The 14,544-nt window shown below is 42.3% G+C and overlaps 1 protein-coding gene across 4 annotated transcripts in view; it reads right to left on the reverse strand.

The window, feature by feature from the left end:
• nipblb (NIPBL cohesin loading factor b) overlaps window positions 1-14,544 on the reverse strand; it is a 333,312-nt gene that overhangs the window by 145,303 nt on the left and 173,465 nt on the right. For all 4 annotated transcript variants that reach the window (XM_055631095.1, XM_055631096.1, XM_055631094.1 and 1 more), the window contains 4 exons: window positions 12,283-12,372; window positions 10,801-10,904; window positions 8,152-8,238; window positions 2,817-3,051 (listed from right to left, as the gene is read on the reverse strand). In XM_055631095.1, coding sequence (XP_055487070.1) covers window positions 2,817-3,051; window positions 8,152-8,238; window positions 10,801-10,904; window positions 12,283-12,372 — 516 coding nt within the window. The remainder of the gene's footprint in view (window positions 1-2,816; window positions 3,052-8,151; window positions 8,239-10,800; window positions 10,905-12,282; window positions 12,373-14,544) is intronic.

A 14,544-nucleotide genomic window follows, 5' to 3' on the forward strand; every position in this document is an offset into this window, starting at 1 on the left:
TATGATACATTTGCAACTCAGCACACTGGCAGAATGCCAGTGAGATTATTGGTTGTGGATGGCTTTCCCCGCAGTGTCACAGGTCATCTGCACCAAGGAAATCACTTCACTTCCAAGTTTTATTTGAACAAACGACAAAGAAAAATAAAGACACCAGCAGGATTTGAGTCTGCTCTATCACTCAACAAACTGCAGCCTCATAACATGTTGGTTAGGTCGCATCTGGAGTACTGCATGCAGTTCTGGTTATATTAGTCTGGTTTCATCATAGGAAAGATGTGGATCATATATAGGCAGATTAGATCAGTTTAACTAGGCATCATGTTCAGCACACACATTGTGGACCAAAGTGGTCTACTATTCCTGTGCACTGTCAGAGTCAGTCAATTTATTGTCATTTGGACCCCTGGAGGTCCAAACGAAATGCCGTTTCTGCAGCCATACATTACATACAAATAGACCCCAGACACAACAATAATTACATTTAACATAAACATCCATCACATAGCTGTGATGGAAGGCCAAATAAACTTATCTCTCCATATACGATGTCAGAGTCAAAGTCATAGTGGCGATTGTCCCCGGCCTAAAGCCAACCTGCGAGGTCGCACACCGGGTCTTGATGTTGGAGCCCAGCAGAGCCCGCGGCCAAGCCGCGCGGGGCAATCCAGGAGCTCTTCAACCCCGCAACTCCAAGTCGCCGTTGCAGGAGCCCTGAGAAGCCCTCAAATCCCAGGCACACAGACCTGTCGTTTCGCGGTAGCAGCAGCAGCAGCAGCAGCAACGACAGCATACCTCCTCTACCCGGCCAGCTCCGCTCCAACGGTGGTCTCACCATCTCTCCTGTTGGAATGCCTCAACGACAATGGAAACCCGAGAAAAAGGTCGGGTCTCCACGCAAAGTTTCCCAAGAGTCTATGCCTCTTATAAATAGCTGCTCAAGTCTCCCCTCAAAAGTCCAGAGATAAACCAGGATCTAATGACATTTTTTATATTCAATTGCCGTAGCAATGAAAGCAAGCAGACCATACGTATTCTTTATATCTACTTGTGCTGCCACCTTACTCAACAAGACCCCAACATCCCTCATCACATCAATGCTGTTAATGGTGTTGTCATTAACTGTGTACGTTCACCTTACATTCAACCTCTCAAAGTGCAATACGTCACTTTACTCCATCTGCCATTACTCTATTCATTTTTAGTTCCTATTTCTAAATTCCTTTACAATAGAGGTCAATATGCAATTGCCCACTTAACCATTTGTTACACATGCCTGCCTGCCAACATTTTGTGAATCACACACAAGTACATTGTTATACTCCACTCATTTGCAATCTCTTTCCATTGAGATAATAATGTGCCTTTCAAATCCTATGATTGAAGCACATGATCAAACATTTTCGGGATCATTAGATCCCGTTGGACTGCAAAATTGGTAGTAATATTTTATTTAAAGTGGATAATACCATTTTCCCACACTGTCTTCCCCTGCCAACTTTTCACCCACTCACATGTGCAGACACAGTGCCTTCTACACAACCCACTGAATCATTCAGTCCCTTTATCCAAGACATTAATATAGATTGTAGATAGTTGAGGCATAGTAGTTGTACAAAAAGCAACGATGGATCGGAAAACAACGTAAATCAGAGCTGCTATATGTGGATAAATCTATATCTGACATGTGAGTCATTCAAAATGTCAACCAGTTTCTATAAGGGTGAAAAAAGGCAGCAAGTTGAAGAAACTCCCGATGTCAAGAGATACTGAGGACCTGATAAAGAAAAAGCATGGCAGGTATAGAGAAATGGGGGGTGAGGGGCCCAAGAATAGTATAGAAAGGCAAGGGGAATATGTTTTAAATTAAATCAGGACACGATTTTCCCCTCACCTTAAACATGTGTCGCCTGGTTCTTGATTTTCCCTACTCTGGTTATAAGAGCTTATCTATTCCCCTAATGATCTTATACACCTCAATGGAGGAGAGTTTGGATTTAGCCTACCAAGCAAGATTTATTTTACCTTGAGGATTGATGAAATCTAGAAGCCCTGCCTGAAGGGATGATGATGGCAAAGACTCCCACAGCATTTAACAAGTGACATAGCTAGTACAGTCATTGCCTCACAGCTGCTCGATCGTGACCTCTGGTACTGTGTGTGAAGTTTGCACATTCTCCGTGACCCTGTGGGATTTCCCCCCAGGTATTCTGCCTTCCGGACATGTTCCAAATGTATGCAGGTCTATAGATGAATTGGGCGCTGTAAATTTCCCCTGGTGAATGATGGAATACTGAAGGGAGCTAATGAGAATGTGAGATGGTACAATGGGACTACTGTAGGATTAGTGTTACCGCGTACACGATGGTCAGTGTGGAGCCAGTAGTCCGGAGGGCTTGTTTCCATGCTACGTGACTCTGACTATTCTGACAAGTACTTGGTTCACCTTGTGTAGGAAAGAACTGCAGATATTGGTTTAAATCGAAGGTGGACACAAAATGTTGGAGTAACTCAGCGGGTCAGGCAGCATCTCTGGAGAGAAAGAATGGGTGACATTTTGGGTCGAGCCCCTTCAGACTGAAGAAGGGTCTCGACCCGAAACGTCACCCATTCCTTCTCTCCAGAGATGCTACCCCTCTGAGTTACTCCAGCATTTTGTGTCTACCTTCAGAACTCATAAGAATCGGTGTATCCATCCCTCTCCCAATTAACTTTAATGTATTTTCAGAATTTCTCCTAGGTTTTGGAGATAACTAACAGTTGCTAGTTTTTGTCAAGAAGCAGATAATGGAGCAGGGTTATGAGATATCACTGACCTGATCCATGGGTGTCGATTCTGTAAACGGGATCATACTGTGGGTACAGCGTGTTCTGCAGGTGGAACTTGGTGAATAGGATCACCCTCTCAATCACATCATCAATATATACAGCTTTTGACATGTTGGGTGAAGTCATGATGTTCAGGGCAGTCAGACACGCATCGGCAGACTTGGTTACTCGCTCCATGATGAGTTCTCGCCACAGCTTCTCTTCATCTTCCGTTTCATTGTCCTGAAGAATAAGCATTTCAAATGTGATCTCTCTTCCTCTGTTAGAATGTGTATGCAGTTGTTGATCAAGTTTGTAAAATAAACCTGCGCTCTTCCAGAATATTACAATGAAATTCAAGGTTTTTTTAATTGCTTTTCCTTCCTTTCAATGAACATGAACAATTTGAAAGTTCTAGGAGCAGAATTGGGCCATTCGGCCCATAAAGTCTACTCCGTCATCCAATCATGGTTGATCTATCTATCCCTACAATGCAAGAGGCATAGATAAGGTAGACAGTGAGAACCTTTTTCCCGGGATGGAAATATCAAATACTAGAGAACATAGTTTTAAGGTGAGAGGGTCAAAGATCAAAGGAGATGTACAATGCAAATTGTTTGTCTTTAAACAGAGGGCAGTCGTGCCTGGAACACAATGGTTTGTATAGATACATGGGTACGCAGGCAATGGAGGGATATGGATTATATTTAGGGCAGATAGGAGTCGGTCTTGGCATTGTGTCCGGCACAGACATTGTGGGCTGAAGGGCCCGTTACTGTGCTGTTCTATGTTTTCACACACACACATGATGGTATGTAGTACAAGCTACCTGAGGAGATGGTAGAGGCAGATACAATTGCAATGTTTAAGAGAGATATGCATTTAGCCCATATCCCTCTAAACGTATGGATATGAATGGATCTGAGGGATATGGGTCAAACACAGGTAAATGGAACTGCCTCAGGTCAGCACTCTGGTCGGCATGGACAAAATGGGCCAAGGGGCCAGTATCTGTGCAGCATAACTATCTTAGTGAAACAGGTTCAACTGCATTATAATCAAATCTTTAGATATAGTGCTGGGTGGCATTGTGGGCTATGAGAAGGTTACAGCATGACTTCTGGGAGATTAAGACAGTCCAAGCGCATTGCAAAATACCACACAAATAAGGGTGCCCATCTTTACAGAAAATATTACAGAGTAACCTGTACATCTGTTGATGTTCAGAGGGACTTGGATATCCTTGTACACTGAACAATGAAAGTTAACGTAGGTAGACCAGGCAATGAGGGGCAACTTGTACGCAAGACTTTATTACAATATATGATTTGGTCTCATTTGAAATAGCTTTCTTATATACACTATCCTGGATAAGACCACATCAGGAAGAATATACAGATTTGTTTCTCTAATTAAGGAAAAAGTATTACAATAGAGGGAGCACAAAGTAGGTTAACAGGGATGATTGCTCTTACAGCTAGTTGATACATGGGTTGAGCATGAGAATTGTAGCAATCCACCTTATATGTTCATGTCCGAAAATTCATCAGTGATCCCACTGAAACATAGATGTCGCGATATTTACTCTAATGAACAATCGTCTTGAACAGACAAGTGTCTCAAAAAAAGAGTTGATTATTTAGGACAAAAACATGGTAACATTTCTTCACCCAGAGGGGAGTGGAATCTTCAGAACACTCTACCCAAGGTGGGCCTGGAGGCTCAATTGTTGAGTATCATAGAGTGATACAGCATAGTAACAGGCACTTCGGCCCAACTCGCCCACACCGACCAACATGTCCCATCTACACTAGTCCCACAGGCAAAAGGTATAGAAGTGTGAAAATGCACTCTTACAGATTCAGCGACAGTTTCTTCCCAGCTGTTATCAGGCAACTGAATCATCTTAACACAACCAGAGAGCAGTGCTGAAGTATTTTCTACATCATTGGTGACCCTCGGGCTATCATTGATTGAACTTTGCTGGCTTTATCACTAAACATTATTCCCTTATCATGTATCTATACACTGTAAATGGGTCGATTGTAGTATTTCTGCTGACTGGATGACTGACAAAAGCTTTCCATTGTACCTCGGTACACGTGACAATAAACTAAACTATAAACTGTGGTCCGGTATCCGGCTGTTGCTGTTTCCACTGCTCAGACATAGTCCGGTACCCAGCTGTTGCTGTTTTCAGTGCTTAATGCTGATTTTTGCTATCACGAGGAGTGAATGAAACTGCTTGAACACTGGCTTTGAGAAAATGAAGAGTTCATGGGGGAGTTAAGATGGATCGCTTATTCTTAACTTCAGCCTTTATTTGAATGCTCACACAGCTGAGAAAGGCCATGTTTTCTGTACCTCCTCTATCTGTTAGCTGCAGAGCTTCACCCGATCCGTTGGCTGTGGACGCATGCAGTTTTCCAACAGGGATGTGAAAATAAACATTTCCTAGCAAGGATGTGGTGCCTAAATATGCAATAATTACAGTGGTTTTGGAAGATTAAAAAAATATTGGAATGATTTAAGGACTAATTGCAGCAGTGAGATAAGAGCCTTGGGTCAACTTAGATGGGCTTCCCTCATTTTGCTATCCTTCCAAACCGGCAAGTGCTGACACTACTTCAGTGATGGTTCAGTTGCCAACTTACATATAATCCAGCAACCTGGATGAACAAGCCAAAGAGAGTTCAGTCAATTAAAAGCAAATTAGTTTCAATAATATTATAAAAATTCATGTGGTTCACAAATGTCTTTGGTGGGTAGATCCTCTGCCCTTCCCTAACCTAGGCCTCAAGGCAATGTAACTGACAATTCACTGCCCACTGAAGGGCCCTTATTGTTTACCACAGCCTGCTGATCATAAACTGTAGGCTTCACCAACAATGTCCACAAGGTGAAGAACATGTCAAACAAATTTCACCAACCAATTAGAATTGATTTGAATTTTAATCCTATCACAGGTGAAGAAAACACATTGCAACTGAAGACCGTGTAAGTTGATTGAGGTAGAAAGTTGGACTGATTTATTGAATAAGCAATCGCAGGAAGTTACATGGTGCAATTCCTGCACCTGACAGCAGATGGCACAAAAGGCAAAGGAATCGCCCGTTTGCTGATCTGTACACAGAAGTAGTAATTAATTCAGTGCCATGGTAACAGGAAGTTCAGTTCAAGGAAATTAGTTTATTTACTTTAGTTGTGCAGCGCGGCAACAGGTCTTTCAGCCCACCGAGTCAGAGTCGACCAGCTATTACCCATACACTAGCACTATCCTACGAGGAACAACTTACAGAAATCAATTAACCTACAAAACCTGCATGTCTTTGGAATGTGGAAGGAAACCGGAGCGTTCAGAGAAAACCCGCGCGGTCACTGGGAGAACGTACAAATTCATACAGATAGTAGCGGTAGTCAGAATCAAACATGGGTCTCAGACGCTGCACCACTGTGTCGCCCTCATATCATGTGATGATACAAGGGCTGAGATTCGTGGTTTGTATTAGTAGCGATCTTGAACCAGGAAGAGACAATCTTGTAATGAAGGACAACTTGATTCCACGTTTTTTAGTTCATCTTTGGGCATCTGGACATTGCTGATATGCTAGTATTTATTGCCCATACGGTGGTGAACAAGATAAAGGGGCACAAGAGACTGCAGATGCTGGAATATGAAGCCAGAAAGACCTAGCAGGTCAGGCAGCATCCGTGGAGGAAAATGGTCATTCGAGGTTTTGGGTGGAGACCCTCCATCCGGACTAAATGAGAATGGGGTCATGAGAAGGCAAACAATAGGCAAGTCCAGCAGGTGAGGAGGGTTTGTTTGGCAGAGGAGGGAAGTGGAGATAGTGACAGAGGCTGGAAGTTGATATGCAGACAGCACTGAAACTACTGGTGGTGAATCAGAGGTAGTTTTTGCCGTCATAGCAGTGCGTTTCAGGCACCCATCACTCTCAGTGTAGAAATACATTTGCCTTGTAAATCTCGTTTAAACTTTCCCCCTCACATTAAACTTGTTCCATCTAGTATTTGACATTACCACTCCAGCAAAAAAAAACCTGATTATTTATCCTATAATAAATACCCTCTTGTAACTTTCAATACTTCTAACAGGTCTTCCCTCAGCCTCCGGTGCTCCAGAGAATGCAAGTTTGTCTAATCACCCTCTAATCATCTTTGGCACCCTCTCCAAAGCCCTCACACCCTTTCTGAAACAGGTGTCAAGTAGGTCTAATTGCACAAACAGGGAGGAAAATGAACATGGCAGGAATGATGGACTGAAGAGTATTTATTTTAATGCACAAAGTGTAGCAGATAACTTAGAACTATGCAGCACAAGAACAGCCCTTTGGCTCACAATGTCTGTGCCAAACATGATGCCATGAACTATTCTTTTCTGCCTGCACATAACCAATATCCCACTATTCCCTGCATGTGCATTGTACCTCACCCTGGCAGTCGAGAAGGCCGAGACATACTGGGTGATGGGGGAAGGGGAAAGCGGAGTTAAACTGGCATGGAACCAGCTCAGGTGGCCACTGTGAACAAATAGGCTGGGTTCCTTTTCCTTGGAATGGTGGTGGCGGCTGAAGGGTGACCTGGTAATTCTATGATACACAAAATTAGGAGGGGACTAGAAAGGATGGATAATTAAAAATCTTCTTTCTTCTTGAAGTTGTCTAAACTAAAGGGGCATTGGACTAAGGCAAGTGGTTTAGAGGGGATCTGAGTAAGACTTCCTCTGGAATCACCTGCTGAGGAGATGGTATAGGCAGATATTCAAAACTTACACAACCAAGGCAAGAAGATTACAGAGCAAATGCAGGTAAATGGGACTACTGTAGAGAAAAAAAACATGGTTGATATGGATATAGTGTGTTGGACGGCCCATTTCTTTCATGTTCAACTCTTGGACCATTCTCATCACTATACACCTGCGTTTCATGAAGACACAAGATCTTGAACCTGGATCCACAAACAAACTAATGGAGGAAGAGCAGTCACCATTTGCACAGATGATGAAGATCCTAACACATGAAGGCAGCCAAATCTCCTAGACCTGAGCCGATATATCCGAGGACACTGTAGGTATTGGGACCTAACCATATATTTGATGAGGAGAGGAGGGTTGAGGTAGACAGTCCAATCCTCTTCCATCAAACAATGCAGCTGAGTTTTTAAAGGACTTTAAAAATACATTCAATTCCAAAGCACAAATTTCCATATTTGTATTCCCATGTCACATTTCACCATTGGAATATTTAAGTTCAGTGCCATTATTGTTTAATTATTTGATGTGAACTCTGGCGGCATACAACCACAAGCAAGCTTTAAACTCACATGGTTGATCAAAGTCGAAAGCTTGGACCCATCCTGTATGTTCTTCTCCAAGATACTTAGCACCTTTACCATCTTATCTGTTGGAAGCTGTAAACACAAGACTTAGGGTAAGATGCCAGTGAACTATGAACAGCAACATTTTCAAGACAGTGCTTGTAATGGCAACCACAAAAAAAAACAGCAGAGCAAAACATTCCATCAGTTAAACCTCAGTATATAAATAACTTGATTGGTTCTGCCACACCAACCATCAAAGAACCTTCACACAACATTCCCTGAACTAATGCGTGTTTAAATGATCGATGACCAATGATAAAATGTCTTACTTCACCGCAACTGATATCATATTTCGCAGTGCATGAGGCGCTGAAATCCCAAGTGCAAATCAATAGTGGAGTTGGTGGACACAAGGGTATAGGCGAACCGGCTCATATAGTACCCTCCATAATGCTTGGGACAAAGACCCATCATTTATTTATTTGCCTCTGTACTCCACAATTTAAGATTTTTAATAGAAAAAAAATCACATGTGGTTAAAGTGCACATTGTCAGATTTTAGTATACATTTTGGTTTCAACATGTAGAAATTACAGCTGTGTTTATACATAGTCCCCCCATTTCAGGGCACCATAATGTTTGGGACACATGGCTTTACAGGTGTTTGTAATTGTTCAGGTGTGTTTAATTGCCTCCTTAATGCAGGTACAAGAGAGCTCTCAGCACCTAGTCTTTCCTCCAGTCTTTCCATCACCTTTGGAAACTTTTATTGCTGTTTATCAACATGGAGACCAAAGTTGTGCCAATGAAAGTCAAAGAAGCCATTATGAAACTGGGAAACAAGAATAAAACTTTTAGAGACATCAGCCAAACCTTAGGCTTACCAAAATCAACTGTTTGGAATATCATTAAGAAGAAAGAGAGCACTGGTGAGCTTACTAATTGCAAAAAGACTGGCAGGCCAAGGAAGGCCTCCACAGCTGATGACAGAAGAATTATCTCTATAATAAAGAAAAATCCCCAAATTCCCAGACAGATAAGAAACACTCTTCAGGAGTCAGGTGTGGATTTGTCAATGACCACTGACCACAGAAGACTTCATGAACAGAAATACAGAGGCTACACTGCAAGATGCAAACCATTGGTTAGCCGCAAAAATAGGATGGCTAGGTTACAGTTTGCCAAGAAGTACTTAAAAGAGCAACCACAGTTCTGGAACAAGGTCTTGTGGACAGATGAGACGAAGATTAACTTATATCAGAGTGATGGCAAGAGCAAAGTATGGAGGAGAGAAGGAACTGGCCAAGATCCAAAACATACCACCTCATCTATGAAACGTGGTGGTGAGGGTATTATGGCCTGGGTCTGAGTAGCTGCTGAAGGTACTGGCTCCCTTATCTTCATTGATGATACAACTGCTGATGATAGTAGCATAATGAATTCTGAAGTGTATAGACACATCCTATCTGATTGTCAAACAAATGCCTGAAATCTCATTGGCCGGCAGTTCATTCTACAGCAAGCCAATGATCCCAGACATACTGGCAAAGCAACAAAGATGTTTTTCATAGCTAAAAAATGCTTAATCACCCTATCTGAAACCAATTGAGAATGCCTTTTATATGCTGAAGAGAAAACTGAATGGGACTAGCCCCCGAAACAAGCATAAGCTAAAGATAGCTGCAATACAGGCCTGGCAGAGCATCACCAGAGAAGACACCCAGCAACTGGTGATGTCCATGAATCGCAGACTTCAAGCAGTCATTGCAAGCAAAGGATATGCAACAAAATACTAAACATGACTACTTTCATTTACATGACATTGCTGTCATGGGGGGTTAGGGGGGAAGAGACTACGTATCAACACTGCTGTAATGGTGAAACAAAATGTATACAAATGGCCTTTATTAAAATCTGCCAATGTACACTTTAACCACATGTGATTTTTTTTTTCTATTACAAATCTCAAATTATGGAGTACAGAGGCAAATAAATAAACGATGGGTCTTTGTCCGAAACATTATGGAGGGCACTGTATCAATCTAAATGTAACAAATTCACCGGCTATTCAGGTGCAGAACTGACCACCCAGTCTACATGGAGGTGGTACCATCGCACTGAGGACCTTCTCTGTCGTGGTGTATGGCACAAGCGTTATAGCCCAAGCCATCAGCTACCATTGGCAAGAAACCAGTGGACCAATCTTTATTTAGTGTGGAGGAATTTACAGCCACAACATCAACTGTTTCTCAAAATTAAGAACCACACAAATGCATACATCAGCCCCTCATCAGGCTGTTCAATGGGCACACCAACAATTTTGGACCACAAAGTGTTTTCAATCTACACAAACTAGACAGAATCATCCCCCCCCCCCCCCCCCCCGGAACCCATCTTCCTTAAATAAAGCACAAACTCATAAAGAACTCAAACGTTAACCACTCAAAGACGTCAGCAGCTCACTATGGTGCTGTCTTTTGCTTTGAGGTCCAGTGATCAGCTAGCTGGCACTTAGCACAAAAATCTAACAGCTCGTTCATGTCTTAACTTCGACCTTCAATTTGCAAGTGCATACTTCAGCCCCTCATCAGGCCTGTCGATGTCAGGGTATTGAATCATCCCTTCACAAAGATGTGTAACTAGTGTGCATACCCGATCCATGATGCCCATGGCTTTGATTTTGGCAGATTCACTGCTCAGTTCATTAAGCTGTTGTTTTCCCAGCAGCAACTCCTGAGGTAGCTCATCATCTTCACCTGTGGGGAGAACCAGAGTTACGCACTGCTCTACACTAGTGAGAAATTGGAGCCAAGACTGTTTAATTGTCATATGTACTGACAACAGAACAATGCAATCTTCCTTGCTGCAGCTTTACAGGCCCGTAAAGGCAATAACATCCAGATAATATATAATCATTAATACAATAACTTATTAACCATAATACCAGGTAACAATAAGTGTAAGACCAAACTCCACAGTGCAACCTTTGTGTTGTGTTGATGATGGTTGCTGGGAAATTAGGGAGCTACAAATGACTGTAGATACTGGAATCTGTAGCAAAAATAGAGAGCAGCTGGAGGAACTCAGCAGGTCAGGCAAAATCTGTGGAGAGAAATGGACAGCCAATGTTTCAGGTTGAGACCCTTCAGCTGGACTGGAAGAGTAGATGGGAAGTAGCCAAAGTAAATAATGGGGAATAAGGGTTTAGCAGGAGCTAGCAGGTTATATGTGTATCCAGGTGAGGAGAGGTTGAATGGCAGATTAGTCAGGTGGAAGAGTGGAGACAGTAACAAAGGTTGGCAGGTGATCAGTGTAGAACAAAATGCAGAGGATTCTGGAAGCTAACAGGAAAGAAGTTAAACTGAATTGGGTGGGGGGGGGGAATGGGAACAACACATGCTGTGCAGGGGTAAGCAATACAGAGAGGCAGAGGATGCAGTGGGAGGAGTATGGTTGGAGGTGAAGAAGGAGTAATATGACAGTCAGCATCTCTGGATAGGGAATGGGGGACGTTTCGGGTCAAGGCACTTCTTCAGACTGGTTAGGGATAAGGGAAACAAGAGATATAGACGATGATGTAGAGAGATAAAGAAGAATGAATGAAAGATATGTAAAAAAGTAACAATGAGAAAGGAAACAGGCCATTGTTAGCTCTAAACCAGTTCCTGCAAGTGCTTTGGCCTGAACCCTGCTGCTCAATGGACTTTTCTCTGGAGGGTAATGGGGTCTGTTACACCAAAACCATCCGGCTGTTTGTAACTGGTCCGGAGCTCTTTCACTTGAGTTTTGTTCGGTTGTAACAATCAGCCTTCATTTTCTCTATTTTGGACATTTGGACACAGAATCAATATTTGAACTGTACGAAAGCTCAGTATTGAGTTTTTAATTTTGGAAAAGATATTAGAGGTTGGAATCAGGAGCTCCTAACACGAAACATCACCTTTTTCTCTTTCCCCGGATGCTGCATGGTTTGTGGGTATTTCCAGCATTTTTGATTTCTATTTCAGATTACAGCATCTGAAATAGTTTGATTTTGAACGTGGGAACTAACAAGGAAACCTGATAGCATTGAGTGGAAATGGCGCCTCACACAAAAGTGCTGCCAATATTTACTAGTGAAAGGTTGACAATTACCCAAAGTGGTGAAATCCATGTCCTCCAGGTTCTCCAGGATATTCTCCACTGTGGCCATGAATCGCTTGAATGTTGACGAATCCAACATTTCTGTTTGCAAGAATCATTTAGTTATAAAAAACTGTCAAAAATAACATTTGCCTAAATAAATTGAATGAAAGAATATTACAGAAACAGAAAGCAATAACTCAAGCAATCATGAAAGAACTATACAATTTGCCCGACACTCTACTCTTTCAATGCAAGCCCTCATTTCCCCTTCACTATTCATCTGATTTTCCTTGTTACATTTTCCAACTACTTCCAACATACGTTATATGATATATGCCATTTATTGTCACTATACATGACATATGATAGTACTTTGCACATCACATCAAGTCGCATGAAAAAAGGTTTCTCGTCTTGCTAGAAATGAGAAGGAGACGATCAGTTTGATGGTTTGCGCTCCCAAACAGACAGTGAGAATTAGAGGAGCAAATATGTAGGGGCATGATAGCAGGAATAATAGGGTTGTAATGGGGATTTCAACTTTCCGCAGGTTGACTGCGACTACCATTATGCTAAGGACATTTATAAGATGTATATGCATTTGGACAAGGGCTAATTAGGAATAGTCAGCATGGTTTTGTACATAGGAGATCTTCTGATTAAGTTTCTTGACAAAGTAATCAAAATTGTTGAGGGCATAGCCACTAATGTTATCTTAATGGACTTCAGCAGGGCATTTAATAAGGTTCTACAAGGTAGGCTGCTCTGGAAGATTAGGTTGCATGGAATTCAGGGAGAGCTAGCTGGATGGATAAAGAAAAAACAAAAAAGGACAAAGTGCTGGCGTAGCTGAGTGGGTCAGTGGAGAGCATGGATAGGTGACGTTTCGTGATTTTTGTGCACATTTGTGTATTAACTGGCATTTGCACTTCTGTTTCTACGAATGGATAGAGAATTTACCATGGAATGAAGCAGAGGGTGGATGTTGCATTTCCGGAAGTCAAATCAGGGCAGCTCCTTCAGTGAATTATATGACCCTGGAGAATGTTGAGCAGAGCGATCTCAGAGTAAAGATGCACAGTTCCTTGAAAGTGGTGTCACAGGTAGATACAGTGCATGAGAAGGCTTTTGGTACATTGGTCTTCATTAATCAGGGCATGTTACAGTTATAGAAGTCTGTGGTGACAACACATTTGGAGTATAGTTTTGGTCACCCTGCTATAGAATGTTAAGCTGAAAAACGTGCAGCAGAGATTTGAAGATGTTACCAGGACTTGAGAATGAGGTATAGGGAGAGGTCGGGCAGGCTGGGACTTTATTCCTTGGGCCACAGGAGGCTGAGGGCTGATCTTATAGAGGTGTATAAAATCATAAGATGAATAGATAAGGTGAATGCAGAGTATTTTCCCCAGAGTAGGGGAATCAAGAACCAGACAACGTGGATATACGGTGAGAGGGGAGAGATTTAATAGGAACCTGAAGGGCAACATTTTCTTACAGAGGTGGTAGGTATCTGGAATAAGCTGCCAGAGGAGGTAACTGAGTCCGCTGCTATAACAACGTTTAAAATACTTTTTGATAGGTACATGAATAGGAAAGGTTTAGAGGGGTATGGGTCAAATGCATGCAGGATGCAGAGCTGCCAAGTTCGGTCAGAGCATTTCAGTATTCTAGTACTTGAAAATCTGTATTTTGTGGAGGAAATCTGTATTTTTACGCGGTGCCATTTGGCTGAATTTTTTTTTTGTTTAAATGTGTGTTCATTCAAATGTAAAAGTACAAGAATGCATAGCTTGTTTTTTGTGTATTTGTAATACAGTTTATTGGGTATTATATGTCATAGCTGTTTTCTTGCATCTCTCTCTCCCTGTGTTGGCTGCAGTCATCGTCTGCTTCAGTAAGGGAAGCTGGTCGGTGATTGGTCGCAACTTCCCTCGGAGACTGCGTCTGATTGGCCGCCGAGTGACTAGCGCATGTGATTGGACACAATGCCTTGGAGACAGCGGCTGATTGGACGGGAGGTGATTGATTTGTTGATTGGACGGGAATTTTAAGGGAAGCTGGTCAATGATTGGACGCAACCCCCTTAGAGACAGCAGTTGATTGGCTGCCAAATAATCGGGCAACAAAAAATTGACAAATAGAAAAATAAAAAAATAGGATTTCCGATTTAAATCGGAAGAATATTATGCTTGATTTGCAGTTCCTTCCAATTGAAGAAGACCCCTGGCCCGAAACAACTGCTAATTCATTCCCTCCACAGATGCCGCC

This window comes from Leucoraja erinacea, unplaced genomic scaffold (assembly GCF_028641065.1).
Source record: "Leucoraja erinacea ecotype New England unplaced genomic scaffold, Leri_hhj_1 Leri_64S, whole genome shotgun sequence".
NCBI classification, from domain to species: domain Eukaryota; kingdom Metazoa; phylum Chordata; class Chondrichthyes; order Rajiformes; family Rajidae; genus Leucoraja; species Leucoraja erinaceus.